This window comes from Procambarus clarkii, chromosome 27 (assembly GCF_040958095.1).
Source record: "Procambarus clarkii isolate CNS0578487 chromosome 27, FALCON_Pclarkii_2.0, whole genome shotgun sequence".
In the NCBI taxonomy this organism is placed as follows: domain Eukaryota; kingdom Metazoa; phylum Arthropoda; class Malacostraca; order Decapoda; family Cambaridae; genus Procambarus; species Procambarus clarkii.
This window is the reverse complement of record NC_091176.1, coordinates 30,615,637-30,643,136: the sequence shown is the minus strand read 5'-3', so window position 1 is coordinate 30,643,136 and position 27,500 is coordinate 30,615,637. Positions and strand designations below refer to the sequence as shown.

Genomic DNA, 27,500 nt, shown 5'->3' with positions numbered 1-27,500 from the left:
AAATACCCCGGAATTCCTACCTCTCTTTATGGCTTTGAAGTATGGTGCAGTGGATACAGTGTGTACCTGCCACTCTGTGGACCCGGGCTCGAGTCTCCTGGTGGGTTAAGTGTTAAAAAGTTATAAACTTCAGCTTGCGAGTTATATAGGCAAGTCTGTGTATATATATATATATATATATATATATATATATATATATATATATATATATATATATATATATATATATATATATATATTTATATACATATATATATATATATATATATATATATATATATATATATATGTATATATATATATATATATATATATAAATATATATATATATATATATATATATATATATATATATATATATATATATATATATATATATATATATATATATATATATATATATATATATATATATATATATATATATATATATATATATATATTATTAAATATGACCGAAAAATTAAGATTAATAATTCTAACACGAATTTTCTCAATCTTTCGTACATTTCTTTTCACTGTTGGAGGTAAATCAAAAATCAATTCTCCAAAATTCATTTTTATTTCTAGTCTGACGTGACACGAGCGCGTTTCGTAAAACTTATTACATTTTCAAAGACTTTAGTTTACAAATACACAACTGAATAGAACTTACGCATCTCCGATTTTATATCTACATTTGAGAGAGGTAGATGGGGTGAGGTGGCATTAATAGGGTATTAATTTCATCAACACAAGACAGAACAAGAGGTGGCATTAATAGGGTATTAATTTCATCAACACAAGACAGAACACGAAACAATGGGTATTGAATAGAAGTGATTGTAGAAAGCCTATTGGCCCATATTTCTTGATGCTTCTATATTGGAGCGGAGTCTTGAGGTGGGTAGAATATAGTTGTGCATTAATTGGCTGTTGATTGCTGGTGTTGACTTCTTGATGTGTAGTGCCTCGCAAACGTCAAGCCGCCTGCTATCGCTGTATCTATCGATGATTTCTGTGTTGTTTACTAGGATTTCTCTGGCGATGGTTTGGTTGTGGGAAGAGATTATATGTTCCTTAATGAAGCCCTGTTGCTTATGCATCGTTAAACGCCTAGAAACGTTGTTGACTAGGCAGGTCCTAGTCAACAACGGCTTCTCCAATGGTTTCGTCGAAGACATCATAAGAAGGAAAGTGAAACGCTATGCAATCTCTGAAGAGACAACTAACACAACACCTATACCCCCTATTAGACTATTTTACAGGAACTTCTTTTCCACAGCTCATAAAACGGAGGAAAGGGTCCTGAAAGATATTGTTAATAGAAACGTTATCCCTACAGACAAAAATCAGAGGATACAACTGACGATTTACTATAAAACCAGAAAAACGGCCAGCCTACTCATGAGAAACTCTCCAGACACAAAGCAGAACACTTTAAAAGAGACCAACGTCGTCTATGCCTTCAAATGCCCTCTTGGGGACTGTAAGCTCCAAAAAAAACCAGTATATAGGCAAGACAACAACATTTCCTTCTAGGCGTTTAACGATGCATAAGCAACAGGGCTCCATTAATTAAGGAACATATAATCTCTTCCCACAACCAAACCATTGCCAGAGAAATCCTAGTAAACAACACAGAAATCATCGATAGATACAGCGATAGCAGGCGGCTTGACGTTTGCGAGGCACTACACATCAAGAAGTCAACACCAGCAATCAACAGCCAATTAATGCACAACTATATTCTACCCACCTCAAGACTCCGCTCCAATATAGAAGCATCAAGAAATATGGACCAATAGGCTTTCTACAATCACTTTTATTCAATACCCATTGTTTCGTGTTCTGTCTTGTGTTGATGAAATTAATATCCTATTAATGCCACCTCACCCCATCCACCTCTCTCAAATGTAGATATAAAATCGGAGATGCGTAAGTTCTATTCAGTTGTGTATTTGTAAACTAAAGTCTTTGAAAATGTAATAAGTTTAACGAAACGCGCTCGTGTCACGTCAGACTAGAAATAAAAATGAATTTTGGAGAATTGATTTTTGATTTACCTCCAACAGTGAAAAGAAATGTACGAAAGATTGAGAAAATTCGTGTTAGAATTATTAATCTTACTTTTTCGGTCATATTTAATAATATATGTCTACAGGAAAGACTGCTACCAAAATATACTAATATATATATATATATATATATATATATATATATATATATATATATATATATATATATATATATATATATATATATATATATGTCGTACCTAGTAGCCAGAACGCACTTCTCAGCATGCTATGCAAGGCCCGATTTGCCTAATAAGCCAAGTTTTCATGAATTAATATATTTTCTCTATTTTTTCTTATGAAATGATAAAGCTACCCATTTCATTATGTATGAGGTCATTTTTTTTTTATTGGAGGTAAAATTAACGTAGATATATGACCGAACCTTACCAACCCTACCTAACCTATCTTTATAGGTTAGGTTAGGTTAGGTTAGGTAGCCGAAAAAGTTAGGTTAGGTTAGGTAGTCGAGAAACAATTAATTCATGAAAACTTGACTTATTAGGCAAATCGGGCCTCGCATAGTAGGCTGAGAAGTGAGTTCTGGCTACTAGGTACGACATATATATATATATATATATATATATATATATATATATATATATATATATATATATATATATATATATATATATATATATATATGTCGTACCTAGTAGCCAGAACTCACTTCTCAGCCTACTATGCAAGGCCCGATTTGCCTAATAAGCCAAGTTTTCATGAATTAATGTTTTTTCGTCGACCTAACCTACCTAACCTAACCTAACCTAGCTTTTTTTGGCTACCTAACCTAACCTTACCTATATATATAGGTTAGGTTAGGTTAGGTAGGGTTGGTTAGGTTCGGTCATATATCTACGTTAATTTTAACTCCAATAAAAAAAAATTGACCTCATACACAGTGAAAAGGGTAGCTTTATCATTTCATAAGAAAAAAATTATAGTAAATATATTAATTCAGGAAAACTTGGCTTTTTAGGCAAATCGGGCCTTGAATAGTAGGCTGAGAAGTTAGTTCTGGCTACTAGGTACGACATATATATATATATATATATATATATATATATATATATATATATATATATATATATATATATATATATATATATATATATATATATATATGTATATATGTATATATGTATATATGTGTATATGTATATATGTATATATGTAACTTTTTAGACACTCAACCCACCAGGGGACTCGAACACTGGCCAACAAGGTGGCAGTTGCACGCTGTATCCACTACAACATACTTCAAAGCCATAAAAAGAGAGGTAGGAATTCTGGGGTATTTAACCAACCAGAACTCCAATCCTCTCCCAGGCAATGAGATAGTGTGGGACCCCCGATGCTCTTTCATCGTGATTATCGAGGTGATTTGATAAAATGCTATGCCCAAGATTACCATCTGAGTACCGGCGGGAAGTGGTTCAAATAGCTTAGGCTATCACTTCCTTATGTCCGGTCGTGATGGTCAAACGGATTAAGGCGTCCTGTAGATACCAGTTGCGTTGTTCCTGGCAGTATGGGTTCGAGTCACTTCTGGTGTGTGAGTTTTCAGTCATATATACATATGTATACATACATATATATATATATATATATATATATATATATATATATATATATATATATATATATATATATATATATATATATATATATATATATATATATATATATATATATATATATATATATATATATATATATATATATATATATATATATATATATATATATATATATATATATATGTTGTAAAATATGACTGAAAAAGTAAGATAAATAATTCTAACACGAATTTTCTGAATATCTGTTATTTTTCTTTTTTACTGTCGATGGTATTTGAAAAATCAATTCTCCAAAATTCATTTTTATTTCTAGTCTGACGCGACGCTTGAACGTGTTTCATAATAACTTATTACATTTTCAAAGACTTTGGTTTACACACACACAACTGTAACCTGAAAACACTAAACAGAGTTTTACTTATTCTAACACTTGTCTTATATACTCGCCTTTGGGTGAGGTGATATGTTGCAACAGTTTTGGATGAGGTGAACAAACTTTTGACCAACACAAGGCAGAACACGGAACATTGGGTATTAATTGGATAAATGAGAGGGAAGAATGGAAGTAACTGCAAAGTGCCTATTGGCCCATACTTCCTCTTGATGCTTTTATATTGGTACGGAGTCTTGAAGTGGGTAGAATTTAGTTGTGCAATAATTGGCTGTTGATTGCTGGTGTTGACCTTTTGATGTGTAGTGCCTTGCATATGTCAAGGCGCCTGCTATCGCTGTATCTATCGATGATTTCTGTGTTGTTTGTTAAGACTTTTCTGGTGATGGTCTGGTTGTGGGAAGAGATTATATGGTCCTTGATGGAACATATAATCTGGTACCGCTCCTTCTGGTACCATCAGCTCTACCGCTCTACTGGAGAAGGCAAACATGTTTGGTTCATAGAGTTGTGTCGTGTGAGGCACGGAATGCCAGACTTGTTGCAGCATTAGCTGTTACAATTTCATGTGATAATTGTGATGAATTGAAAACAATAATAATAAATAAAATACATCAATTGAACCCCCTTAAAGCTATCTAATCTTTTAGACGATAAACGTAAGTTTTTCTTTCCCATGATAAAATCCCAACTGTTTGCTGTCTCACCGAGTCACTAAACAAATAGTCTTTTTGACAAGAAAACATTAATATCCAATCCATCAGTTAATATATATATAGTAGAAATTTATCCAAAAAATTTCTTCGCAACAGACGTGAAAAAATTTCAGCTAAATGCCCAAGATAATTTTACTTATTTACGGAATGAAGTGAATCATTTAGATGCTTCAGGCTGAATACCACTAAAACCATATCTGATCTATAATTTGGTATTACTGTTCATAGTTTTCTCATGAAGGCTGAGAGGAAGTTCCATAAAACAAAAAAATTGTAGTATGATTTGAGCTTTCTTAATATTTGCAAGAAATTTCTCTAAATTTCATAGGCTTGAAGCGTATAACCCTAAATTCTATTCTTCTTCTACTTATCGTTCTGGGTTATTTAAGTTGGTGAGAGTTGAATATAGATTCTTGAAAAAGAAGTGAATTTGCGTGTAATAGATTGTATGACTCATTAAGTAAACGCTTTCTTCAATTTTTTCATACATTAATTTTAAATAAATTATAATTTTATATATTTATACATCTATGTGTGTGTTTATATTTGTCAAATGATCACCAGTCAAACCGAAGCAGAGAAGCAGTAACATCTTACTGTTAAAGTTTAGTTCTCAGCTTTTCACGACTAAGAAATTTACAGCATTCCTAAATTGGAAGATGTGATCCTTACTGACGCCGTCTTCCCTAAGGCACCGTGGTGGCCCAGATGGTGGCCACGGACCACGATGACCCCGACGAGGGCCACAATGCTCGCCTGGTCTACTCGCTGGAGAAGAATGTGATAGACGAGTCGAGCGGGAGCCCCATCTTCAGCATCGACAGTCAGCTGGGGCTCATCACCACGGCGCTCTGTTGCCTCGACCGCGAGAAGACTCAACGGTACACCGTCCAGGTTGTGGCCACTGACGGCGGTGGCCTCAAGGGTGAGTGTACCGGCAAGGGGAGATAGGGGCCCTCTAATGCACTCTAGACAGCTTCTCTGCTCGATTTACCGTAGGGTTTCTAGATCTAGCGTACCACAGGGAGCTTTCACGGTTGATGTACCATAGGATTCACGCGTGTACTGGTGGGTTCTACTGTGTACTGCTGGGTTGTACTGTGTACTGCTGGGTTGTACTGTGTACTGCTGGGTTCTACAATGTACCGCAGGGGGGCTTCTATGGTGGGTATACCGTTCTCTTCTCTAGCGTTCAACAGTGTGGTTTTAGTAGTGTGTTTATGAGGTGGTGGAACGTGAGTATTCCATTGGTAGTGTGGAGCATCAGCGCGCGGAATCAATTCTCCACAAGCCACCATTCTGCCATCTACTTTAGTCGTCTTAAATTGTAAATCGAAATAATACTCATCACGAACTATTAAGACGTTAAATATCAATAACAAAACGGTAAATAATGCCGCATTTAGGGAGCTAATGCTTAAACTCTGGTTGGTATAAATCTTAATTTGGGCGACATAATTGAAGTGCTCATTTCAACATAAAAACACTAATAAATTAAGTTCACTTTACATGCGCTGTGTCTCACTTTAGCAGCGACAATGTAAAGTTGCAGCATTAGTAGTAACGCGTGGCATAGTAAATCTCCAGGTATCAGAGTAGGTAACAAAAATACAATAATGTGAGAGATAAAAATATTTAGGCAAGGAGAACCGTCTCATAAATCAAACATAAACAGCTATTGATAAGAGGGATAATAACTGAGCACAGAGCATGAAGGGCACAATATAAAATCCTACGGTGATAATACCATGAAAGGTATTTGACAGTCACAATTAGATTTCCCAAAAATGCATGAATCTGTTGCATAATATATCGATATAATTATTTACTGGATGTTAATTCTAGATTCCAGTTCATATGGTAAATTAGCCAATCGGAAGGCACATGGCTTGGATTTACTTCTAACTACTAGTAAGGAGTTTGTAGATGATGATGTGGGGAGTTTAGTTGAAGTAATCATCGTTCAATCTGACCAAATATCATTTATTTTATGAAAGAAATAGTGGTCGCAAAAAATTTCCAGATTTTAAGCTTGAAAATTGAGCAAAACTGCTTGAAGAGTTTTTATATCCAAATAAAAAGTATCTCACTGAAGGAAAGCAACTGATCAAAAGTATCCATCAAACCAAACTGGTTGAATAATGAACTAAAAAATTACACATATATTTTTTTATTTTATTCATCAAAAATTACCAGAACGCAATGTGGAGAATACAGGAAAATATATTATGTTAGAATTTAATGCAAAGAAACTCGCTCAACTTGGCATTCTAGAATATGAATTACATATTGCAGAAAATAGCACAGCAAGCCGAAAATATATTTGCTTTATATGGAGAAAACTTTTTTTTTTTTTTAGCTTTCCAAGTCTATTAGTTACACAGCAGTATAAATGTTGACTTAGAAGAGACGGAAAGGATATTAAATATGATTTTTTTTGCTTCGGTATTTACCTGTGGTAAATGGAACTGAAACATGTTTTATATCAGGCGATGAGTCACAATAACGTGGCTGAAGAATGTTGACCAGACCACACACTAGAAGGTGAAGGGACGACGACGTTTGGTCCGTCCTGGACCATTCCCAAGTCGATTCTGAGGAGGAAGTTGTTGTTGTTGTTTAAATTCAGCAACACGGAACAAGTTTCAAGCAGTTTCAAGTGAGCCCGCAACTTACCTGGCACAGGAGTGGGGCAAGTAGAGCGGGCTATGGAGAGCCCGTAGTGAACTTACCTGGCACAGGAGCGGTGCTATGTGTGTCTGTCGATGAGGAATTGATTGATGATGAAGATTAAGCCACCCAAAAGATGGCACGGGCATGATGACATTGCCATCATCAAGAGCGGATACTGGAGATCTGTGGAGGCGATGAAGAAGTTGATGCAGCCAATAAATAGGCAAGAGAGAGGCGAGGAGTAAGGTAAGGTGTAGTAGAGGCGATAGTAGTAGGAATAAGAACTGCAGAAGGCCCATTGGCCCATGCGAGGCAGCTCCTATTATAACCATCGAATGAGAAGGGGTTAGTAATAGGAATAAGAAGAGAATAGCAAGGGATCATAAGAGAAAACAAAGATCAGAAAAAAGAGAGAAGAGAGAAAGAAAATGAAAGAGAAAGAAAGATAAATGGAAGGGGTAAGCTTATGTTAGGTCACGTTTGTTGGAAAGATTCGATCATTTGAGTATATACTGTGAAGGGGAAGAGTTCACAGCAACAAAGCCAGGACTCAAGTTCATGTTGGGTACATTGTGTATTAGAGCAGATTTAACATGACGGCGTCTGTGTAGAGTAGAGGCAGGAAAGATTATTTTGGAGAAAGACCAATTAATAGGATGATTAGAATCCCTCACATGACAGAAGAGAGCATTGTTAGTGTCTGCAGACTTAACACTTCTCTTGTGTTCTTTAAATGTGTTATTAAGTGTACAGGCAGTTTCGCCAAAATATTGGAGAGGACAAGACGAACAAGAAATAGAGTAGACACCAGCAACCTTAGAAGCAGGAGGAGCAGAGTGAACTAGATTGCTACGAAGTGTGTTAGTTTGTCGAAAGGCGAGCTTTATGTCAAGAGGACGAGGTTTTAGTAAAAGTTTTGAGTTCAGACACGAAGGGAAGGCTTAGTACAGTGCTACTAGTGTTGGAAGCAGGTTTAGGATGAAAGAAATTTCGTTTAGCTTGAGAGTAGGCAAAGTTGACCATACTTTCAATGTCACTCAAGCCAGGACCAGTTCCGCAAGAAGGGAAACCGTGCCAATGTCACGTCAACTTCTACCAAATAAATTTATTCTTCTTGTAATCAAATCAGCCAAACGGCCAATCAGCTGATCGTCGGTAGTCGGTACACTCCTGAAACCAATAATTCGAGAACTCATAGTATTTTATTGGGAGTCAAGATAATTTAATTATCAAAATGGTTAGCATAAAAATCATGTGTGTATACAATGAAATCACAATAACGAGATAGATCCATGACAATATGATTGAAGTAGGACAAGGGTCAAATTAGCGTCCTGGGTGACCCTAGATGCGTGACCGATGTCACCCCGGATGGAGGTGCGATCCCACAGTCCTACTCCAAAAAATATTCTCAAATTCATCTTATTAATTATCTTAATTTCGTTTGTTATACTTTTTATATATTTGTTGAAAGTAAGGAGTTAGATATCGTGTGATTTTCAGAAAGCATTCAATAAAGTTCCTCAACGATAACTATTAAAAAAATGGAATAGGTGGTTTTGCATAAAGTTTGTCTTGCAAAATTGGTTATCCTGACACATAAGTCTACTTCGAAATAGAAATGCATCCGGATGGATAGAAATTTCAAGAGGAGTGTCGCAGCGTTTAACCTTGGGACCAGATTTGCTCTTCATTTAACAGATCGATAAGGACTTATTCTACATTTTAATTTAGTGAAGACTCCAAACTGGGAAGCAAATCTGCAGCACCAAACAAAGGAAATATAAAGCTGACTAAGACCCAATAATTATTGTGTCAAACTAACAATTAGCAGACGCATTTTCATGCTGATAAATGCAAATTATGACATATTGGAAACAAATAAAAAAAGTTGCATGATTAACATCACCAATTTGATGAAAGTAAATGAATAAATACATTTGTGAGTAAATGTTGACAGGAGAGCAAGCAAGCAGAGCACAGAGGCTAGGACAAATATCCAGTATAGATTTTTCAGTTTCATTGGAAGATTTTTCGCGTTTCAGTTGGAGAAAGTAATTGTATTTCTATACTGCCTATTATGGGGTGCTGACTAAGGTTGTGGTCGTTGTAATGCGAGAGAGTTATAGTTATGGTAGTGATGATTGTCATATAATGTGTTCAGCACTGATAAACAGAGTCATATCCAGACTGAAATAAATAAAACGAATCATGATTATAGAGTTAAATTGATTCACAATTTACAGGGCTGAAGAAATTTGATATAAATATTGAAAATCATTAGGTAGCATGACAATCATTCCCTCTGAAAGTCTTTTAATTTTGCATTTTTAATATAACTCGAAGTATTTGTTCTAAAATTCATAGTGGCAAACATTTTCCCCAAGACAAAGGAAAGTTCTTGTCTTTTAATCTCACGGTAAACAAGGTAAACAGATTAGCAAATTATATTTTTCAGTATATTATTGTGTACACATTTAGAAAATAGAATTAACATGTAATGTTCCTCATATCTGCACCTTAGATTGTTTGCAACATTATGAACAAACAAACTTTGTTTTGATCTCATGCTATATTGCTGTTTAAGTGCCTTGGCAATTCTTTGTAATGCACCAAGTAACTAAGCTTATGACCTAGCACTGGCTACTCAGACACCTTTGTATTATCAATACTGACGGTATTCATGTCATGAAAGAGTTAATTAGCAAACCTGTGAACAGTCGTTTTTTATAGGAGTGAAAGACCAACGTTGTACTTCAAATCTGGTGACTTAGCCTTTCACCATAGCCTTAGCCTTCCCTATAGACTTTTCCCCATAGACTTAGCCTCCCCATAGACTTTTCCCCATAGCCTTAGCCTCCCCATAGACTTTTCCCCATAGCCTTAGCCGTTCCCCCTTTCCTTTATATTCCTGTGGGAATATTTGTGTGTTGCATTGGTTGCTGTGTAAATTGTCTCCCTGAACCAGCCTCTTCCTCAGGGACAAGGGCAGGGACAGTGACAAGTGTCTCCCTGAACCAGCCTCTTCCTCAGGGACAAGGGCAGGGACAGTGACAAGTGTCTCCCTAAACAGTGTTTCCTTCCCCTGCAGGGACAGGGACGGTAGTGGTGGAGGTGGGGGACGTGAACGATGTGCCGCCGAGGTTCTCACGGCCAGAGTGGACGCTGGACGTGTCTGAGAGTCTGACCCGGGACCAAGTCCTCGCCACCCTCATCGTCGTTGATCAGGACGTCTCCAACAACTTCTCCTTCAGGGTCAGTTCTTCTCCCCCCACACCTGACCTTCAGGGTCAGTTCCTTCCCCCACACCTGACCTTCAGGGTCAGTTCTTCTCCCCCACACCTGACCTTCAGGGTCAGTTCCTTCCCCCACACCTGACCTTCAGGGTCAGTTCCATCCCCCACACCTGACCTTCAGGGTCAGTTCTTCTCCCCCACACCTGACCTTCAGGGTCAGTTCCTTCCCCCACACCTGACCTTCAGGGTCAGTTCCTTCCCCCACACCTGACCTTCAGGGTCAGTTCTTCTCCCCCACACCTGACCTTCAGGGTCAGTTCCTTCCCCCACACCTGACCTTCAGGGTCAGTTCCATCCCCCACACCTGACCTTCAGGGTCAGTTCTTCTCCCCCACACCTGACCTTCAGGGTCAGTTCCTTCCCCCACACCTGACCTTCAGGGTCAGTTCCTTCCCCCACACCTGACCTTCAGGGTCAGTTCTTCTCCCCCCACACCTGACCATTAGGGTCAGTTCCTTCCCCCACACCTGACCTTCAGGGTCAGTTCTTCTCCCCCACACCTGACCTTCAGGGTCAGTTGCTTCCCCCCAACTGACCTTCAGGGTCAGTTCCTTCCCCCACACCTGACCTTCAGGGTCAGTTCTTCTCCCCCCACACCTGACCTTCAGGGTCAGTTCTTCTCCCCCCACACCTGACCTTCAGGGTCAGTTCTTCTCCCCCCACACCTGACCTTCAGGGTCAGTTCTTCTCCCCCCACACCTGACCTTCAGGGTCAGTTCCTTCCCCCTCACCTGACCTTCAGGGTCAGTTCCTTCCCCCACACCTGACCTTCAGGGTCAGTTCCTTCCCCCACACCTGACCTTGAGGGTCAGTTCCTTCCCCCACACCTGACCTTGAGGGTCAGTTCCTTCCCCCACACCTGACCTTCAGGGTCAGTTCCTTCCCCCACACCTGACCTTCAGGGTCAGTTCCTCCCCCACACCTGACCTTCAGGGTCAGTTCCTTCCCCCACACCTGACCTTCAGGGTCAGTTCCTTCCCCAACACCTGACCTTCAGGGTCAGTTCCTTCTCCCACACCTGACCTTCAGGGTCAGTTCCTTCCCCCACACCTGACCTTCAGGGTCAGTTCCTTCTCCCACACCTGACCTTCAGGGTCAGTTCCTTCCCCCACACCTGACCTTCAGGGTCAGTTCCTTCCCCCACACCTGACCTTCAGGGTCAGTTCCTTGCCCCACACCTGACCTTCAGGGTCAGTTCCTTCCCCCACACCTGACCTTCAGGGTCAGTTCCTTCCCCCACACCTGACCTTCAGGGTCAGTTCCTTCCCCCACACCTGACCTTCAGGGTCAGTTCCTTCCCCCACACCTGACCTTCAGGGTCAGTTCTTCTCCCCCACACCTGACCTTCAGGGTCAGTTCCTTCCCCCACACCTGACCTTCAGGGTCAGTTCCTTCCCCCACACCTGACCTTCAGGGTCAGTTCCTTCCCCCACACCTAACCTTCAGGGTCAGTTCCTTCCCCCACACCTGACCTTCAGGGTCAATTCCTTCACCCACACCTGACCTTCAGGGTCAGTTCCTTCCCCCACACCTGACCTTCAGGGTCAGTTCCTTCCCCCACACCTGACCTTCAGGGTCAGTTCTTCTCCATCCACACCTGACCTTCAGGGTCAGTTCTTCTCCCCCCACACCTGACATTCAGGGTCAGTTCTTCTCCCCCCACACCTGACCTTCAGGGTCAGTTCCTTCCCCCACACCTGACCTTCAGGGTCAGTTCCTTCCCCCACACCTGACCTTCAGGGTCAGTTCCTTCCCCCACACCTGACCTTCAGGGTCAGTTCCTTCCCCCACACCTGACCTTCAGGGTCAGTTCCTTCCCCCACACCTGACCTTCAGGGTCAGTTCCTTCCCCCACACCTGACCTTCAGGGTCAGTTCCTTCCCCCACACCTGACCTTCAGGGTCAGTTCCTTCCCCCACACCTGACCTTCAGGGTCAGTTCCTTCCCCCACACCTGACCTTCAGGGTCAGTTCCTTCCCCCACACCTGACCTTCAGGGTCAGTTCTTCTCCCCCCACACCTGACCTTCAGGGTCAGTTCCTTCCCCCACACCTGACCGTCAGGGTCAGTTCCTTCCCCCACACCTGACCTTCAGGGTCAGTTCTTCTCCCCCCACACCTGACCTTCAGGGTCAGTTCTTCTCCCCCCACACCTGACCTTCAGGGTCAGTTCCTTCCCCCACACCTGACCTTCAGGGTCAGTTCCCTCCCCCACACCTGACCTTCAGGGTCAGTTCTTCTCCCCCCACACCTGACCTTCAGGGTCAGTTCTTCTCCCCCCACACCTGACCTTCAGGGTCAGTTCTTCTCCCCCCACACCTGACCTTCAGGGTCAGTTCTTCTCCCCCCACACCTGACCATCAGGGTCAGTTCCTTCCCCCACACCTGACCTTCAGGGTCAGTTCCTTCCCCCACACCTGACCTTCAGGGTCAGTTCTTCTCCCCCCACACCTGACCTTCAGGGTCAGTTCTTCTCCCCCCACACCTGACCTTCAGGGTCAGTTCCTTCCCCCACACCTGACCTTCAGGGTCAGTTCCTTCCCCCACACCTCACCTTCAGGGTCAGTTCTTCTCCCCCCACACCTGACCTTCAGGGTCAGTTCCTTCCCCCACACCTGACCTTCAGGGTCAGTTCTTCTCCCCCACACCTGACCTTCAGGGTCAGTTCCTTCCCCCACACCTGACCTTCAAGGTCAGTTCCTTCCCCCACACCTGACCTTCAGGGTCAGTTCCTTCCCCCACACCTGACCTTCAGGGTCAGTTCCTTCCCCCACACCTGACCTTCAGGGTCAGTTCTTCTCCCCCACACCTGACCTTCAGGGTCAGTTCCTTCCCCCACACCGGACCTTCAGGGTCAGTTCCTTCCCCCACACCTGACCTTCAGGGTCAGTTCTTCTCCCCCACACCTGACCTTCAGGGTCAGTTCTTTCCCCCACACCTGACCTTCAGGGTCAGTTCCTTCCCCCACACCTGACCTTCAGGGTCAGTTCTTCTCCCCCTCACCTGACCTTCAGGGTGAGTTCCTTCCCCCACACCTGACCTTCAGGGTCAGTTCCTTCCCCCACACCTGACTTTCAGGTTCAGTTCTTCTCCCCCACACCTGACCTTCAGGGTCAGTTCCTTCCCCCACACCTGACCTTCAGGGTCAGTTCCTTCCCCCACACCTGACCTTCAGGGTCAGTTCTTCTCCCCCACACCTGACCTTCAGGGGTCAGTTCCTTCCCCCACACCTGACCTTCAGGGTCAGTTCCTTCCCCCACACCTGACATTCAGGGTCAGTTCTTCTCCCCCACACCTGACCTTCAGGGTTAGTTCCTTCCCCCACACCTGACCTTCAGGGTCAGTTCCTTCCCCCACACCTGACCTTCAGGGTCAGTTCTTCTCCCCCACACCTGACCTTCAGGGTCAGTTCCTTCCCCCACACCTGACCTTCAGGGTCAGTTCCTTCCCCCACACCTGACCTTCAGGGTCAGTTCTTCTCCCCCACACCTGACCTTCAGGGTCAGTTCCTTCCCCCACACCTGACCTACAGGGTCAGTTCCATCCCCCACACCTGACCTTCAGGGTCAGTTCTTCTCCCCCACACCTGACCTTCAGGGTTAGTTCCTTCCCCCACACCTGACCTTCAGGGTCAGTTCCTTCCCCCACACCTGACCTTCAGGGTCAGTTCTTCTCCCCCACACCTGACCTTCAGGGTCAGTTCCTTCCCCCACACCTGACCTTCAGGGTCAGTTCCTTCCCCCACACCTGACCTTCAGGGTTAGTTCCTTCCCCCACACCTGACCTTCAGGGTCAGTTCCTTCCCCCACACCTGACCTTCAGGGTCAGTTCTTCTCCCCCACACCTGACCTTCAGGGTCAGTTCCTTCCCCCACACCTGACCTTCAGGGTCAGTTCCTTCCCCCACACCTGACCTTCAGGGTCAGTTCTTCTCCCCCACACCTGACCTTCAGGGTCAGTTCCTTCCCCCACACCTGACCTTCAGGGTCAGTTCCATCCCCCACACCTGACCTTCAGGGTCAGTTCTTCTCCCCCACACCTGACCTTCAGGGTCAGTTCCTTCCCCCTCACCTGACCATTAGGGTCAGTTCCTTCCCCCACACCTGACCTTCAGGGTCAGTTCTTCTCCCCCCACACCTGACCATTAGGGTCAGTTCCTTCCCCCACACCTGACCATTAGGGTCAGTTCCTTCCCCCACACCTGACCTTCAGGGTCAGTACCTTCCCCCACACCTGACCTTCAGGGTCAGTTGCTTCCCCCACACCTGACCTTCAGGGTCAGTTCTTCTCCCCCACACCTGACCATTAGGGTCAGTTCCTTCCCCCACACCTGACCTTCAGGGTCAGTTCCTTCCCCCACACCTGACCATTAAGGTCAGTTCCTTCCCCCACACCTGACCTTCAGGGTCAGTTCCTTCCCCCACGCCTGACCTTCAGGGTCAGTTCTTCTCCCCCACACCTGACCTTTAGGGTCAGTTCCTCCCTCACACCTGACCTTTAGGGTCAGTTCTTCTCCCCCACACCTGACCTTTAGGGTCAGTTCTTCTCCCCCCACACCTGACCTTTTGGGTCAGTTCTTCTCCCCCCACACCTGACCTTTAGGGGCAGTTCTTCTCCCCCACACCTGATGTTTAGGGCAAGTTCCTCCCACCTAACCTGACCATCAGGGCTAGTTTCTCCCCCACACCTGACCTTCAGGGCCAGTTCCTCCCCCACACCTGACCTTCAGGGCCAGTTCCTCCCCCACACCTGACCTTCAGGGCCAGTTCCTCCCGCCACACCTGACCTACAGGGCCAGTTCTTCTCCCCCACATCTGACCTTCAGGGCTAGTTCCTAACGCCTGATCTTCAATGCCAGCTCTTCTTCCTCCATACCTGACCTTCAGGGCCAGTTCCTTTCGCACCCACCTGATCCCAGCCAGGTTTTAAGGTCCAAGCGTATCACAAATATTACTGATGTAACTAATTGTGAACTAAATGATTTTACGGACTTGAATGTGGTTATCAGTTAACGTGAGTGGAAGGTAGAGCACCTGTATACCTCCATGCTTTGTGGCACACCAGGGATGGCATGAAGTCCCAGCTGGGGCTCAACTTGTGCCCACCTGGCTGGAATCCTTCCGTAGTGAGGATGTTCACAGGGGGCTTGATAAGACCACGGGATTCCGCTTTGAGGTTCAGACACCAGAAACCATCAGTGTATGAAATATATATATATATATATATATATATATATATATATATATATATATATATATATATATATATATATATATATATATATATATATATATATGTCGTACCTAATAGCCAGAACGCACTTCTCAGCCTACTATTCAAGGCCCGATTTGCCTAATAAGCCAAGTTTTCATGAATTAATGTTTTTTCGTCTACCTAACCTACCTAACCTAACCTAACCTAGCTTTTTTTGGCTACCTAACCTAACCTTACCTATAAATATAGGTTATGTTAGGTTAGGTAGGGTTGGTTAGGTTCGGTCATATATCTACGTTAATTTTAACTCCAATAAAATAAAATTGACCTCATACATAGAGAAAAGGGTTGCTTTATCATTCATAAGAAAAAAATTATAGTAAATATATTAATTCAGGAAAACTTGGCTTATTAGGCAAATCGGGCCTTGAATAGTAGGCTGAGAAGTGAGTTCTGGCTACTAGGTACGACATATATATATATATATATATATATATATATATATATATATATACATTGGTACCTCAGAATGCGAGTGTCCCTGTATGCGAGTTTTTCGGAAGACAAGCAAGATTTCCTCGAAAAATATGTCTCGGAACGCGAGGGTTACCTCGGGACGCGAGTTTGTTGATTCGCGTACAGGCCGACCTAGCGCTTGGTGGTTTAGCGATCGTCGCCCCTCCGCCCCGCCGCCCCTCAGTTTACCATTGTCTCGAGCTCAGCGACTACCCCACATCAATTCTTCTCGCGTATTTTCAGTGTTTTGTTGGATTTTTGGTGATTTGACTATACAATTTGTTATTATATGTCTCACCATGGGTCCCAAGAAAGCCAGTGGTAAGGATAAAGGCCAGAAAGCTCATGTGAGGATGACAATAGAGGAGAAACAAGAGATCACTCGGAAGCCTGAGAATGGTACACGTGTTGTTGAACTTTGTAGGCAGTACAACAAAGCCACATCAACAATATGCACTATACTTAAGAAGAAAAATGAGATTATTGGTGCTAAAGTGGCAAAAGGAGTAAGAACAATAACGAAACAAACACCACAAATACTTGAAGAAGTGGAAAAGTTGTTATTAATTTGGATACACGACAAGGAGTTAAGGGGTGATAGTGTTTCAGAGGCCATTATTTGTGAGAAAGCCAGGGTGTTGCACGAAGACCTTCTAAAGAATACCCCTGCAACGAGTGATGCAGATATGAAAGAGTTTAAGGCAAGCAGGGGCTGGTTTGAAAAATTTAGAAGGAGGAGTGGTATCCATAGTGTTACAAGGCATGGGGAGGCAGCCAGCTCAGACAAACCAGCCGCTGGACGATTTATTGACGAATTTAAAGTGTTTGCAGAGGCTGAGGGATACCTACCGCAACAAGTGTTTAATTGTGACGAAACAGGACATTGGAAAAGAATGCCTAAGAGGACATACATTACCAAGGAGGAAAAATCCTTGCCTGGACACAAGCCTATGAAAGATAGGTTTACGCTTGTGTTGTGTTCAAATGCGAGTGGCGATTTGAAAATTAAACCCTTGCTAGTGTATCATTCTGAAAATCCAAGGGTTTTCAAACAGTATAAAGTGCAGAAAACCCATTTGTGTGTGATGTGGAAGGCTAATAAAAAAGCATGGGTGACTAGGCTTATTTTTTCGGAGTGGGTGAATGAAGTGCTGTGCCCTGCCATAGAAAAATATCTGCAGGAGAAACATTTGCCACTCAAAGCCGTGCTTCTCCTCGACAATGCTCCTGCTCATCCTCCAGGCTTGAAAGATGATTTGTTGCCCAGATACAATAAATTCCTCACAGTGAAATTCCTTCCTCCTAAGACCATTCCTCTAATTCAGCCTATGGACCAGAAAATCATAGCGAATTTTAAGAAACTTCATGAAAGGGCACTTTTTCGGAAATGTTTTGAAGTGACTGAAGCCACAAAGCTCACCCTCAATGAGTTCTGGAAACAGCATTTTAACATTTGTAGTGCTTTAAAACTCGTTGACAAAGCCTGGCAAGAAGTGATTCAAAGAACCCTGATCTCTGGCTGGAGAAAATTGTGGCCTGAATATGTGAGAGAACTAGACTTTGAGGGGTTTGAGCCTATAAATGATGCGCCTATTGTTGAGGAAATTGTTAGTCTAGGCCAGCAAATGGGCTTGGAATTGGATGGTGAAGATGTGGAGGAGTTGGTGGAAGAACACAACGAAGAACTGACCACCGAAGAACTCCTAGCCCTTCAACAGGAACAGCAAGACAACGCAGCAGCGGATGATTCTGCAGTGGAGGAGGAGGAGGCGGCAGCAGCGGCAGCATTACTGCAGCATGTCCATTCTGCAGTAATTAAGAAGGTGTGTCAGATGTGGGAAGAGATTCAAACAATTGTTGAAAAGACTCACCCAGAGAAAGCTGTAGTAGGCCGTTGTCTTAATCTTTTCAATGACAATGTGATGCCTTACTACAGAGAGAGCTTGCGAAGAAGGGAAAAGCAAGCTTCCATGGACAGATTTGTGGTGAGGAAATCGAGCAGTGAGCCTCAACCAGGACCTAGTGGCACTCAGATAAAACGTCCCATGGAGAGCACACCAGAAAGGTCCTCACTGCCTGATGTGATAATGGAAGGGGACTCCCCTTCCAAACAATAACTCCTCTTCTCCTCCCCCCTCCTCACCATCTTCCATACGCCTACAGCATTCAACAGCAAGGTAAGTAATAACTTGAACATAGTTTTGGAGGTTTATTTAGATGAATTAGGTATAAAAATTTTGTTTGATGTGGGGTTTTTGGGGTAGTCAGGAACGGATTAATTCATTTCCCTTTATTTCTCATGGGGAAATTAGCTTCGGAATACGAGTTTTCGGAATACAAGGCGTCTCCAGGAACCAATTAAACTCTTAAACTGAGGTATGCCTGTATATATATATGCGAACAAGCCTAAATGGTCCCCAGGACTATATGCAACTGAAAACTCACACCCCAGAAATGACTCGAACCCATATTGCCAGGAGCACTCTGCTGGCGTACAGGATCTCTTAACCGCTCGACCAACACGACCTGACTAAAGAGGAGAGAGTTTTCAGTTGCATACAGTCCGGGGGACCAGTCAGGCTTGCTCGCATTTGTGTTCCTCACGTGTGCCCCAAAGAATGAGGTGATTTGATAAAATACCATGCCCAAGATTACCAACCGAGTGCCGGTGGGGGGGATGGAAATAGCCTTGGCTACCATTCTCTTTTGTCCGGTCGTGTTGGTCGAGCGGTTAAGGGATCCTGTACGCCAGCAGAGTGCTCCTGGAAGTATGGGTTTGAGTCACTTCTGGGGTGTGAGTTTTCAGTTGCATATAGTCCTGGGGACCATTCAGGCTTGTTTGCGTTTGTGTTCCTCACGTGTGCCCCAAAGAATGAGATGATTTGATAAAATACCATGCCCAAGATTACCAACCGTGTGCCGGCGGGGAGATGGAAATAGCTTCGGCTATCACCTCATTATGTCTGGTCGTGTTGGGCGAGCGGTTAAAGGATCCTGTGCGCCAGCAGAGTGCTCCTGGCAGTATGGATTCGAGTCGCTTCTGGGGTGTGAGTTTTCAGTTGCATATAGTCTGGGGGACCGTTCAGGCTTGTTCGCATTTGTGTTCCTCACGTGTGCCCAAAGAATGAGGTGATTTGATAAAATACCATGCCCAAGATTAAACGAGTGCCGGCGGGGGGGATGGAAATAGCCTCGGCTACCATCCTCTTTTGTCCGGTCGTGTTGGTCGAGCGGTTAAGGGATCCTGTATGCCAGCAGAGTGTTCCTGGCAGTATGAGTTCGAGTCACTTCTGGGGTGTGAGTTTTCAGTTGCATATAGTCCTGGGGACCATTCAGGCTTGTTTGCACATATATTGTATATATATATTACAGCCGGAAATATGTCTGAATATATATTTTCCAAGATATGTAGCAATGCCTAATCAGTAAATGTTATTTATATCGATAATTTCACCACATACCCGGAAATTGCGCAAGTGCATGCTTTTTTGGTGTGTGTATATTTTCTATTTGTGCCTGCAGGTTCAGGCTGTTAGCTCCTGGACCCCGAATTTCTAACTGTCGGTTAACTAATGTAAAGATTCCAGACCTATTTTCTTCTATCATATCGAATACATGAATTTCTCTCTTACTCACACACACATTCCCAGGATGCTGTGCTTAGCAGCTCTCAGAACAGTGATCTCAGAGCGCTGTCCTCCCTCTCTGCTTGTGCGTGCGTGCGTGTGTGTGAGTATGTGTGAGTGTGTACTCACCTAGTTGTGCTTGCGGGGGTTGAGCTCTGGCTCTTTGGTGTGTGTGTGTGTGTGTGTGTGTACTCACCTATTTGTATTCACTTATTTGTGCTTGCATGATCGAGCATTGACTCTTGGATCCCGCCTTTCAAGCCATCGGTTGTTTACAGCAGACTCCTGTCCCATTTCCCTATCATATCTAGTTTTGAAATTATGAATAGAGTTTGCTTCCACAACCTGTTCCTTAGATGCATTCCATTTTTCCACTACCCTCACGCTTAGAGAATACTTCCTAACATCTCTGTGACTCATCTGAGTTTCCAGCTTCCACCCATGTCCCCTCGTTCTGTTACTATTATGTGTGAAAATTTCATATATTTCTACTTTGTCAATTCCCCTGAGTATTTTATATGTTCCTATCATATCCCCTCTCTCCCTCTTTTTTCTAGTGTCGTAAGGTTCAGTTCCTTCAGGCGCTCTTCATATCCCATCCCTCGTAACTCTGGGACAAGCCTCGTCGCAAACTCCTGAACCTTTTCCAGTTTCCTAATGTGTTTTTTCAGGTGGGGACTCCATGATGGCGCGGCATTAAGACGGGTCTCACGTATGCAGTGTAAAGTGCCCTAAAAGCCTCCTCACTTAGGTTTCTGAATGAAGTTTCAACTTTCGCCAGTGTTAAGTACGCTGCTGTCATTATCCTATTTATATGTGCCTCAGGAGTTAGATTAGGTGTCACATCCACTCCCAGGTCTCGTTCTCGAATCGTTTCAGGTAGGCAGTTCCCCTTCATTGTGTATTGTTCCATTGGTCGTCTCTCACCTGATCCCATATCCATAACTTTACATTTACTCGTATTGAACTCCAGTAGCCATTTCAGTGACCATCTCTGCAATCTGTCCGGGTCCTCAAGGAGGATCCTACAATTCTCATCTGTCACAACTCTTCTCATTAATTTTGCGTCATCTGCGAACATTGACATGTACGATTCCATTCCTGTAAGCATATCATTTACGTAAATTAGAAATAGGATTGGTCCCAGCACCGATCCTTGAGGTACTCCACTCGTTACTATTCGCCAGTACGACTTCTCGCCCCTTACCTTTACTCTCTGGCTCCTTCCTGTTAGGTAGTTCATTACCCATGCTAGGGCCTTTCCGCTTATTTCTGCCTGCCTCTCAAGTTTGAATAGCAATCTCATGTGTGGTAGTGTATCAAAGGCCTTTTGGCAGTCTAGAAATATGCAGTCTGCCCAGTCTTCTCTGCCCTGCCTAATTTCTGTTATTTTATCATAGAATTCCAAAATGTTTGTTAGGCATGATTTCCTGTCCAGAACCCATGTTGGTGTTTGTTTACAAGCCTATTGCTCTCCAGGTGAGCAACAAGTCTTAGCCTAATTATTCTTTCAAGTATTTTGCAGGGGATGCTTGTCAGTGATACGGGTTTGTAGTTAAGTGCCTCCTCCATATCTTCTTTCTTAAAAACCGGTACGACATTTGCCTTCTTCCAGCAACTGGGCAATTCTCCCGTCATAAGCGACTCATTAAAGACTTGTGTGTGTGTACTCACCTATATGTACTCACCTATATGTGCTTGCAGGATCGAGCATTGACTCTTGGATCCCGCCTTTCGAGCATCGGTTGTTTACAGCAATGACTCCTGTCCCATTTCCCTATCATACCTGGTTTTAAAATTATGAATAGTATTTGCTTCCACAACCTGTTCCTGAAGTGCATTCCATTTCCCCACTACTCTCACGCTAAAAGAAAACTTCCTAACATCTCTGTGACTCATCTGAGTTTCAAGCTTCCATCCATGTCCTCTCGTTCTGTTACTATTCCGTGTGAACATTTCGTCTATGTCCACTCTGTCAATTCCTCTGAGTATCTTATACGTTCCTATCATGTCCCCCCTCTCCCTTCTTCTTTCTAGTGTCGTAAGGCACAGTTCCCTCAGGCGCTCTTCATACCCCATCCCTCGTAGCTCTGGGACGAGTCTCGTTGCAAACCTCTGAACCTTTTCCAGTTTCATTATATGCTTCTTCAGATGGGGACTCCATGATGAGGCGGCATACTCTAAGACTGGCCTTACGTAGGCAGTGTAAAGCGCCCTAAATGCCTCCTTACTTAGGTTTCTGAATGATGTTCTAACTTTTGCCAGTGTAGAGTACGCTGCTGTCGTTATCCTATTAATATGTGCCTCAGGAGATAGATTAGGTGTTACGTCCACCCCCAGGTCTCTTTCACGCGTCGTTACAGGTAGGCTGTTCCCCTTCATTGTGTACTGTCCCTTTGGTCTCCTATCTCCTAGTCCCATTTCCATAACTTTACATTTGCTCGTGTTGAATTCTAGTAGCCATTTCTCTGACCATCTCTGCAATCTGTTCAGGTCCTCTTGGAGGATCCTGCAATCCTCATCTGTCACAACTCTTCTCATCAACTTTGCATCATCCGCAAACATCGACATGTAGGACTCTACGCCTGTAAACATGTCGTTAACATATACAAGAAATAGAATTGGTCCCAGCACCGATCCTTGTGGTACTCCACTTGTTACTGTTCGCCAGTCCGACTTCTCGCCCCTTACCGTAACTCTTTGGCTCCTTCCTGTTAGGTAGTTCCTTATCCATTCTAGGACCTTTCCCCCCACCCCCGCCTGCCTCTCGAGCTTGAACAGCAGTCTCATGTGCGGTACTGTATCAAAGGCTTTTTGGCAGTCCAGAAATATGCAGTCTGCCCAACCATCTCTGTCCTGTCTTATCCTCGTTATTTTATCATAGAATTCCAGAAGGTTTGTTAGGCACGATTTCCCTGTCCAGAACCCATGTTGATGTTTGTTCACAAACCTAATGTTCTCCAGTTGTGCAACCAGTCGTAGCCTAATTATTCTTTCCAGTATTTTACAGGGGATGCTTGTCAGTGATACAGGTCTGTAGTTAAGTGCCTCCTCCCTATCTCCTTTCTTGAAGATCGGCACGACATTTGCCTTCTTCCAGCAACTGGGCAATTCTCCTGACATAAGTGACTCATTAAAGATCATTGCCAGAGGCACGCTGAGGGCCTGTGCTGCTTCTTTTAGTATCCACGGTGATACTTTGTCTGGTCCAACTGCTTTAGTTGCATCTAGAGTTGTCAACTGTTTCATTACCTCCTCTGCTGTCACCTCTATATCTGATAGTCTTTCATCTAGGGTAACCCCTTCCAACAATGGGAGCTGCTCAGGCTCGGTAGTGAACACTCCATGGAAACTGGCATTCAGTGCCTCGCAGATTTCCTTGTCACTTTCAGTATATGCCCCCTCTGTCTTCCTTAGTCTTGTCACTTGGTCGTTCACCGACATTTTTCTTCTTATATGACTGTGTAGTAACTTAGGTTGTTTTTTCGCTTTGATTGCAATATCGTTCTCATAGTCCCTTTCCGATGTTCGTCTTATGTTAATGTAATCGTTCCTAGCTCTGTTGTATCTGCTCCTGTTGTCCTCTGTTCTTTGTCTTCTGTACTTCCTCCACTCCCGCCTGCTGGCCATTTTTGCTTCCTGACACTGTCTATACTATTACTTCCTGACTATTGTCTGTGTGTGTGTGTGTGTGTGTGTGTGTGTGTGTGTGTGTGTGTGTGTGTGTGTGTGTGTGTGTGTGTGTGTGTGTGTGTGTGTGTGTGTGTGTGTGTGTGTGTGTGTGTGTGTGTGTGTGTGTGTGTGTGTGTGTGTGTGTGTGTGTGTGTGTACTCACCTATTTGTACTCACCTATTTGTGCTTCCGGGGGTTGAGCTTTGGCTCTTTGGTCCCGCCTCTCAACTGTCAATCAACTGGTGTACAGATTCCTGAGCCTACTGGGCTCTATCATATCTACATTTAAAACTGTGTATGGAGTCAGCCTCCACCACATCACTGCCTAATGCATTCCATCCGTTAACTACTCTGACACTGAAAAAGTTCCTTCTAACGTCTCTGTGGCTCATGTGGGTACTCAGTTTCCACCTGTGTCCCCTTGTTCGCGTCCCACCAGTGTTGAATAGTTTATCCTTGTTTACCCGGTCGATTCCTCTGAGGATTTTGTAGGTTGTGATCATGTCTCCCCTTATTCTTCTGTCTCCCAGTGTCGTAAGGTGCATTTCCCGCAGCCTTTCCTCGTAACTCATGCCTCTTAGTTCTGGGACTAGTCTAGTGGCATACCTTTGGACTTTTTCCAGCTTCGTCTTGTGCTTGACAAGGTACAGGCTCCATGCTGGGGCCGCATACTCCAGGATTGGTCTTACATATGTGGTGTACAAGATTCTGAATGAGTCCTTACACAGGTTCCTGAACGCTGTTCTGATGTTAGCCAGCCTCGCATATGCCGCAGACGTTATTCTTTTTATGTGGGCTTCAGGAGACAGGTTTGGTGTGATATCAACTCCTAGATCTTTCTCTCTGTTCGTTTCATTAAGTACTTCATCTCCTATTCTGTATCCTGTGTTTGGCCTCCTATTTCCACCACCTAGTTTCATTACTTTGCATTTACTCGGGTTGAACTTCAACAGCCATTTGTTGGACCATTCACTCAGTCTGTCTACGTCATCTTGTAGCCTCCTACTATCGTCCTCAGTTTCAATCCTCCTCATAATTTTTGCATAATCGGCAAACATTGAGAGAAACGATTCTATACCCTCTGGAAGATCATTTACATATATCAGAAACAGTATAGGTCCAAGGACTGACCCCTGCGGTACTCCACTCGTAACGTCTCGCCAATCTGAGACCTCACCCCTCACACTGACTCGTTGTCTCCTGTTACTTAGGTACTCCTGTATCCAACGGAGTACCTTCCCTTTCACTCCAGCCTGCATCTCCAGTTTTTTCACTAGCCTCTTGTGTGGCACTGTGTCAAAGGCTTTCTGACAATCCAAAAATATGCAGTCTGCCCACCCTTCTCTTTCTTGCCTTATTTTTGTTGCCTGGTCGTAGAATTCAAGTAACCCTGTGAGGCAGGACCTGCCATCCCTGAATCCATGTTGATGCTGTGTTACAAAGTTCTTTCGCTCCAGGTGCTCCACTAGCTTTCTTCGCACAATCTTCTCCATCATCTTGCATGATATGCAGTTTAGGGACACTGGTCTGTAATTCAGTGCCTCCTGTCTATCCACTTTCTTGTATATCGGGACTACGTTAGCTGCTTTCCAAATTTCTGGCAGTTCCCCTGTTGCCAGTGATTTGTTATACACCATGGAGAGCGGGAGGCACAGTTCTTCTGCTCCTTCCTTTAGTATCCAAGGGGAGATTCCATCTGGACCTATAGCCTTTGTCACATCCAATTCTAGTAAACACTTCCTTACTTCCCCGCTGGTAATCTCAAACTCTTCCAGTGGTTCCTGGTTAGCTATTCCCTCTCTTATCTCTGGGATTTCTCCTTGCTCTAAGGTGAAGACCTCCTGGAATTTCTTATTCAGTTCCTCACACACTTCCTTGTCGTTTGTAGTGAATCCTTCTGCCCCTAACCTTAATTTCATAACCTGTTCCTTTACTGTTGTTTTTCTCCTGATGTGGCTATGCAGCAATTTAGGCTGAGTCTTTGCCTTGCTTGCGATGTCATTTTCGTATTGTCTTTCTGCCTCTCTTCTCATCCTAACATATTCATTCCTGGCATTCTGGTATCTTTCTCTGCTCTCCAGTGTCCTGTTATTCCTATAGTTTCTCCATGCCCTTTTACTTTGCTGCTTAGCTAGCCTACATCTCTGATTAAACCATGGGTTTCTCATCTTCATTTCACTGTTTTCCTTTTGGACTGGGACAAACTTGTTTGCTGCATCCTTGCATTTTTGCGTGATGTATTCCATCATATCTTGGGCCGTCTTTTCCCTGAGCTGTTTCCCATGCTATATCTGCTAGGCATTTTCTTATCTCCTCATAGTTTCCCTTTCGGTATGCTAACCTTTTGGTTTCGGTATCCCTTCTCGAGTTCAATAACCCTTCTTCAATCAGGTACTCAAACACCAATACACTGTGGTCGCTCATTCCTACTGGGTCCTCAAAACTGATTTCTCTTATGTCAGAGTCGTTTAGGGTGAAAACCAGGTCGAGTCTCGCTGGTTCGTCATTTCCTCTCATCCTTGTGGGTTCACTGACATGCTGGGTTAAGAAGTTTCTAGTCGCCACCTCCAGTAGTTTGGCTCTCCACGTATCCTCGCCTCCATGCGGTTCCTTGTTCTCCCAATCAATCCTGCCGTGATTGAAGTCCCCCATGATGAGCAGGTGGGATCTATTTCTACAGGCAGAAGAGGCTGCCCTCTCAATTATAGTGTTAACTGCCATGTTGTTGCTTTCGTACTCTTGACTGGGTCTTCTGTCATTTGGTGGAGGATTATATATTACTGCTACTACTATCCTTGGTCCTCCCATTGTCATGGTGCCTGCTATGTAGTCTCTGAAACCCTCACAGCCCGGGATAGCCATCTCCTAAAACTCCATTCCTTTCTCATGAGTAGGGCCACTCCTCCTCCTCCCCTACCTTCCCTCTCTTTCCTTATTATTGTGTACTCCTGGGGAAACACGGCATTCGTTATGATTCCAGAGAGTTTTGTTTCAGTGAGTCCAATTACATCTGGGTTCACTTCTTGTGCTCTTTCCCTTAGTTCACTTGCCTTGCTTGTGATCCCATCTATGTTCGAGTACATTGCCCTGAAACTAACTCTCTTCTGCTTCTCCTCTGGGGAGGACCTGTGGGGTCTGGGGTGAGCGGGAGCTGGGAGGATCTGGTATGGGGAGACTGGTGGAGGAGGAAGGGCTTGGGGGGGGTAGGGGGGAGGGAGAGGGTAGGGGGAGTGGGTGAGGGGGGAGAGGGGAGGGTAGGGGGAGTGGGTGAGGGGGGGAGGGGGAGGGTAGGGGGAGTGGGTGAGGGGGGAGGGTTGGGGGGGTGGGTGAGAGGGGGAGGGTTGAGGGGGGTGGGGGGATGGGGAGAAAGGGGGGTTTGGGGGGGCAATAAAGTGGGGAGGGCTTGGGGGGCGTGGGGGGAAAGGGAAGGCTGAGGTGGTTGAGGAAGAGGGGAGGGTTTTGGGGAGTGGTGGAGAGGGGAAGGCTTAGGTGGGGTGGGGGAGAGTGGGTAGCTAAGGGGGGTGGGGGAGAATGGAGGGCTTGTGGGTGGGAGGGACGGAAGGGCATGTGGGAGAAGGGAGGGCTTGGGGGATGGGGGAGAAGGGAGGTCCTGGGGGGAGGGCGGAGTGGGAGGAGGGGGGTGAGTGGGAGGAGAGGGGTGGGGGGGGGGAGGGTGCCTTAGGTGGGTACTTAGTGGGGGGCTGACAGGGGTTGGGGCAGGTAGGGTGTCTGTTGGGTGGAATGAGGGGGTGGTGCCGCACT

General features: G+C 44.3%; 1 protein-coding gene across 1 annotated transcript in view; it reads left to right on the top strand.

Moving 5' to 3' along the window:
- LOC123750438 (putative neural-cadherin 2) overlaps positions 1-27,500 on the top strand; it is a 349,307-nt gene that overhangs the window by 226,749 nt on the left and 95,058 nt on the right. Inside the window, 2 exon segments of the mRNA XM_069332160.1 lie at positions 5,436-5,669; positions 10,509-10,672. Of these exon segments, the coding sequence (XP_069188261.1) occupies positions 5,436-5,669; positions 10,509-10,672 (398 nt within the window).